Source organism: Capsicum annuum, chromosome 10, assembly GCF_002878395.1.
Source record: "Capsicum annuum cultivar UCD-10X-F1 chromosome 10, UCD10Xv1.1, whole genome shotgun sequence".
NCBI classification, from domain to species: domain Eukaryota; kingdom Viridiplantae; phylum Streptophyta; class Magnoliopsida; order Solanales; family Solanaceae; genus Capsicum; species Capsicum annuum.
The window spans coordinates 174,704,401-174,710,671 of NC_061120.1; the positions used below are offsets into that span (position 1 = coordinate 174,704,401).

Genomic DNA, 6,271 nt, shown 5'->3' on the forward strand with positions numbered 1-6,271 from the left:
CTAACTTCTCAAACTCCCACAAGCTTCATTTTTAAGCTCTTACACTATTTTATGATTTAACTCTCAAGAGAAAAGGCGAAAAAATAAGTAAAATGGACAAAAAAGAGGAAAAAAATGTTGTTTTATACACTGCACCAAATTAGGAAAAATTAAAATTTTTGAGTCCAACTCGAACTCCGACGAGGTGTCCGAGATTCATTTGGAATCCGATATACGTAAGCAAACTATGCAGCCACACTAAATTCAATACTCCAGACTCAATGACGATATCAGAATTTCAAAATACGTCATTTTCACAAAGTTAACCCCCAAAATCTGAATTCATAATTTTCAAATCAAGGATCGAAATGAGATTTAAAAGTCGTAAAATCACATCAAATATGCTACCACCCTAAAATCCACGTTCTGGATGCGTTGGTGAAGTCGGATTTTCCATCCGAGGTCTTTTTGACTAAATGTGGGTTCCACACCCATATTTTCAATTTTTCAACTTTTCGACCAACAGGTCGAAATGAGTTTAGGTGCATCAGGACTCGAATCAAAGGTATACCTAGCCTAAAATTGATATTCTGGAGTTGCTGGCGTAGTCCGTTCAGCCATCCATCGTACAGATCTAAAGATACCCAATAAATTTAATTTAATTCTTTTAAATTAAAATTTAGATATTCAAAAATTATGAAAAATACAATAAATTGTTATTTTTTCAGTTTGATTAAGAAATACTATCTTAAAATGTTGGTCAAAGTTTGTATTGTTTGACTCTATAAATAAAAAGAGAGTAATTAAAAAGAAATAGGAAAGTAATACTCAAATTTATATTTTCAAAATATAATAAATTTAATTTAATGAATAAATCTCTAATAAATATATTCTTAGGGTGTCAAGCCAAAAATGACTAATGAAAATGGAGGAAGTAGCTGAAGTTGTTGTTCTATCTTAAATTTAGAATTCTCCAACCTCAAATTCGACTCCTCCTATAATTACTTCCAATTTAGTCCCTTATTATTGAGAAAAATAATCCAGAAGGGCTTGGCAAGTTTCCAATTAAAAAAAAGGGATGAGTGGGTCCCACAAACTTGTCCCTAAAAAAAAATTAAATCCCTTGAATAACTGGGATAGTTGTGGGACAACTACGTTAGTTGTCTGAACAACTTCGCACAGTTGTTGAACAACTTCTTTTAGTTGTCGAACAACTACGCTTAGTTGTTCAACAATTAGGTGCAGTTGTAGGACAACTGTGCCTAGTTGTTGAACAACTTGCGCAGTTATTGAACAACTTTGGTAATTGTTGAACAACTTCGCAAAGTATTCGAACAACTACCAAAGTTGTTCTACAACTGGGACAAGTTGTTCGAACGAAAAAACTTTAAAAAAAAAATTATCTCTCCCACCTAATTTAAAAAATTTTAAAAACTCTTACTTAATTGGACAAATTATTTGTCCTTTTTAATCGAAAGTCCCCTTATTATTGTCATTTTCTTGTTTTACTACTATCTTTTGTAATTCCTTCTAGTGGATGTCCACGTGTTTGCTTTATGTGCATTTAGTTGTTACCATAGCCAGCTTATGTACTAATTTTATTTTTTTTATGAAAAATGTCAAAGACACTTTTCTTTCTTCCTTCTTTAAATTTCTCTCCCCCCTTTTCCACATTTTCTGCCTGCCTTCTACATGATTGAGCTCAATTATCAAATTATCTCAAATCATGCCAAGTCATTATGGGAAATTTGGATGATTCCTCTTTCCTACTTTGCTTTCTTTCAATCCATTTTGAGAATTATGAAATCTGTAAATTATTATTTATTATGCAGTTGAGATTCTTTGAAAATGTTATTAAATGTGTATCTAGTTCTCCATAATTGATTTTTAATTCGATAAGTGTAATAATATTTTTGAAGATTTCAACAAATAAATTCAGCTAGATATTCCCCGCGTATGTCTTTCAGAGATTCAAAAGAGAAAAAAGAACTTAAACCTATGCTTTCAATATATAAAAATTTATAAACATTAGAGCGATTAAAATAAAATAAAAAGGACTGTAGTAATTAACAACCATAAACGGAATGGTCAGGTGATGATAAACATCAAAAGCCACACTTATTTATCACTCCAAATAGCATTGGAATACATGGAGACACTATCCATACTGCTCCAATTTATTTTCTTGGGGCTACCTAGTAGATATACGTACACACTCGATGCGAATAGATTTTCTAGTTTCCTCAACCAACTTGGGGAGTTTGTACAACAACATCTAAGACATTAACAAAGAGACGAACTCGATCACATCTAAAATCTTTTGTAACTGGAGAACCATTCAGTACACTTGGAACATTTGTTAGCTTTGGATTTTCCTTCTGAATTGTTCGTCTTGCTAACCCAGCTGGTACCCCAAGAAGTTCTGGCCACTTGTCCTTTTTCACTCCTATGATTTACATATATATAATTAATCAATTAATTAATTAGAAAGAGAGATTCATGATGATGGAAAGAATTATAAGCTAATATGCATAATTATTATTTATAAGAAAATATTCTATCTCAAATTATCTGTCGTGATTTTTTTTTTTAACAAAAGACAAATACAATTTGAGATAATTATTTATATACAGAAATCACAATAGATTATCTCAAACGAAGGGATTAATATAGAGAGAAAGATGAAATAGTAAAAAACAAACCTGGACAACTAGACTGAGAAACGTCAAGTTGGAAGACATCAATTTCCAATTCTCGAGCAGTGAGAGGTTGAAATACTGTTCATTAAAAAAGAACTGACATTAAGTTTATATGACTAAATAGAAATAAATTTAAAAAAGGGATCCACCAAAAAACAAGTGTAGACCAAAAAAAAGTGTAGGATAGAGAGATTTTTTTCGATAAATCATCGGTTCAAACGAATTTAAAAATAATTGATTATAATGAAAAGTCAAATGGCAACCATGAAGCTGGCTGCAGGGCCATTTTCTGCTAAGCTTGGTAAGAAAAAATAATATGAATATATTCAGTGTAGTTTCATAAAGTAAGGCCCCAAAATATGAAGTACTATATGTAGATCTTATCTAAATCCTCGAAAACTAACACACCTTATATATGTAGATCTTATCTAAATCCTCGAGAACTAACACACCTTATAAAAGTACAAAATTAAATGTTGGAACTAATGAGAAAGGAAGGTGAGGACGACTAACGTGATGCAAGAAGCAAGAAAGCAACAAAATGAGCTAACTTATCCATAGTCTTTCTTTGGCGAAATTCTCTGATTGCTTCGTAGATCTTGAAACTAAGGAAACCAAGTTGATGTGTTTAATTCATTGGGACAGAGGGGTATTAATAGGAGAGTTTTTACCTCAGTTTACTAGCACAAAATTTACCCCTCCTTTTTTAAATTTGCTTCTTTTACTTTTTTTAGTTTAACTTTTCACCCTGGCCTACTTAGTTAAGATCATAAAACTAACCTTTTGACACATTCTAAGTAATTTTAATATAAAACTATCGTATTCAAAAATATACTTTATTCATTTAAATTTCTTATCATATAAATTAAAATCAAACAAATTATCGTCTTATATTAAAAGAGGGAGTGAGCGGTTTCGATCGCCCTACTTGCGGACCTTTCAATTGTTTGTTCCGCTATTTTACTATATCACCATAATTAATTATTATATGACAATTATGTATTAGAAAATTAATAATATTTAACTAAAAATAAAATAGATATTTATGACATGTTTGTTTCAACTATTTTAATCATAATTTTACTGTATCACTCCTAATTAATTAATGTAAGTCATCTAAGTATTAAAAATTTAATATTAAAAAAACTATTATAAATCATCTAAGTGTTAAAAATTAATAATATTTAATGTTAAATTAATTTTGACTTCTTATATGAGTTCCATTTAATTTTTTTCCACAAGTTTTTTTTATTGTAATTTTATTATATCACTTCTAGTTAGTTATCATAAATCATTTAAGATATGTCTGCTTCGTTGCTTCAATCATGATTTTACTATATCACCTTTAATTAATTATTATCAGCATTTAAGCATTGTGCCACTTAAATTGAATTACAAGAAAGTATTATCAATCACAATAAATAAAAAATTAAATTATTTAAAAAATATAATTGACGATAAATGCCAGAAAAGTTTGGACAAGGAGTGTAACATAAATTATTTGAAAATTACATGAAAATATTATAAATTACAATAGTTTACAGTTTAAAACATCTAAAAAAATTTAATATGTTATATATTTAAAAAATACGTAAAAAAAGGTACAAATCACAATAATTAACAACTTAAAAAATTTAAAGGTCAATCTGCTTGCTTTGGCACAAATTTATTAGTCTTTTTCCTTGCCTTCATTTTTTTCATCAATTTTAATTTATTTGTATTATTTTTTTCTAATCTGTTATATATTTGAAAAAAAAATAAAAAAAAATCATGTAAATTATAATATTTAATAACTTAAAATTTTTAAAAGATATAGAATATTTGGTTGACATTCAAAATTATATCAATGTCACTTAAATTGGAATAGAAGAAAAAGTATTATAAATTACAACAATTAAAAATTTAAATTATTTTAAAATATAATTAATTGTCAATGCCACAAAAATTTAGACAAAGAGAGTAAAATATATTATTTAAAAATTACATAAAAAATATTATAAATTATAGTATTTAACACTTAAATATTTTTTTTAAAAAATAATCTATTATACATTCCACAAAATACGTAAAAAGAAATACTATAGATCACAAAAATTAACAATTTAAATAATTTTAAAAATATAAAATAGTTGATTTACTCTCAAAATTATATCAGTGTCACTTAAATTTCAATAGTTTAAAATATAATTGACTATCAATGCCATAAAAGTTTGGACAAGGAGAGTAACATGTATTATTTGAAAATTACATAAAAAGTATTATAAGTTACAATAATTTTTTTTGGTTTCTCATGCGGTGTCCAATGCCCGCATTGAAACCCCAACTAATTCGGATCGGGCATTGCAGGGCCCATTAAGATGCAGCGCTCCCAACAGAGTTTTCTCCATACCCAGGTTGAATCCTCGACCTTAGGTTAAGGGTGGAGCAGCCTCATTCACTGCACCACAACACATGTTGGTATAAATTACAATAGTTAACAGCTTAAAAAATTCAAAAAAAAAAAATCTATTATATATTTCGAAAAAATATGTAAAAAAAATACTATAAATCACAAGAATTAACAACTTAAATAATTTAAAAGATATAAAATATTTAATTAACTCTCGAAACTATAGTAGTATCACTTAAATTGAAAAAGAAGAAATATTATAAATAACAATAGTTAAAATTTTAAATTATTTTAAAATATATTTGACTATCAATGTTACAAAAATTTAAACAAATAAAATAACATATATATTGAAAATTATATATAAAAAGGTATTATAAATTATGACAGTTAATAGCTTAAAATATCTAAAAATATATTTATAATAAAATTAATTATCTTTATTTTATTTATATTATATAAATTAAAATAAAAAATAACATATATTAAGACGAGCCGAGGACATCTAGTGAATTAAGAAAGGTGAGTACTTGTTCTTCTCACGAGGAGCAGCAGCCATATTAGACTAATTTCAATGTTGAAAATAAGTTTGATGAGTTGTCTGTATGACTCACTATTGGTTTTATTTTTTTTGGTTCAGTTTTGTGTCAATTAATGTTCTAACAGGACGAACTAGGCTAAAATATTGTTCCGAAATTGATAGTTTCATTATTACCATAAACATATAGATCTATGCAACGCAGTACGTTTGGAAGTAAATGATTCCATGTGGTGGTCTCTTAAAAAAAAAAAAATATATATTCTATGTAGGGATGTTAAAATGAACTCAAATTAAATTAATTCGTTTAATTTGTTCAAAATTTAATAGATTAGGCTCAAGATAATTTATTATTGGGTAAATCTCAACTTATTAAGTCCCAATCCATTTTCAAATTGGATTCAAATGAGCCCAATCAATCTCTACTTCAACCCGTTTAATAGAAAAATTATTTTCTTAATGAAAGTACGAAAAAAAGTGACAATGTATCGTCCCAGTCTCAAAATCATCCACACCACCTCACCTCTGCGTTACCCCAACCCCACCACAAGCCAACTACTCCACCCCATTCCACCTCCCTTAAATAAATTATTTTATTTCTTAAAAATTTTTTTTTATAAATTTTCTTCTTGTCCCCACCCCACCCCGCCTCATCCCTATTCCCCC

At 27.9% G+C, this 6,271-nt stretch overlaps 1 protein-coding gene across 1 annotated transcript; it reads right to left on the reverse strand.

The window, feature by feature from the left end:
* Positions 1–2,075: 2,075 nt before the first annotated feature.
* Positions 2,076–3,538, reverse strand: LOC107843348 (proteinase inhibitor I-B). The gene is made up of 3 exons (XM_016687591.2): positions 3,192–3,538; positions 2,682–2,756; positions 2,076–2,425 (listed from the first exon to the last, which is right to left on the reverse strand). Exons 1-3 carry the CDS (start codon positions 3,235–3,237, stop codon positions 2,223–2,225), a joined length of 324 nt encoding a protein of 107 aa, XP_016543077.1. The 5' UTR covers positions 3,238–3,538; the 3' UTR covers positions 2,076–2,222.
* Positions 3,539–6,271: the final 2,733 nt, after the last annotated feature.

What these genes read in the sequence shown, in the direction of transcription:
- LOC107843348 (XM_016687591.2), bottom strand. Translation starts at nt 3,237, where the DNA reads ATGGATAAGTTAGCTCATTTTGTTGCTTTCTTGCTTCTTGCATCAC. An exon ending in TTTCTTGCTTCTTGCATCAC is followed by an intron (nt 2,757 to 3,191) that starts GTTAGTCGTCCT and finishes TTTAATGAACAG; the next exon opens with TATTTCAACCTCTCACTGCT. An exon ending in TTCTCAGTCTAGTTGTCCAG is followed by an intron (nt 2,426 to 2,681) that starts GTTTGTTTTTTA and finishes TGTAAATCATAG; the next exon opens with GAGTGAAAAAGGACAAGTGG.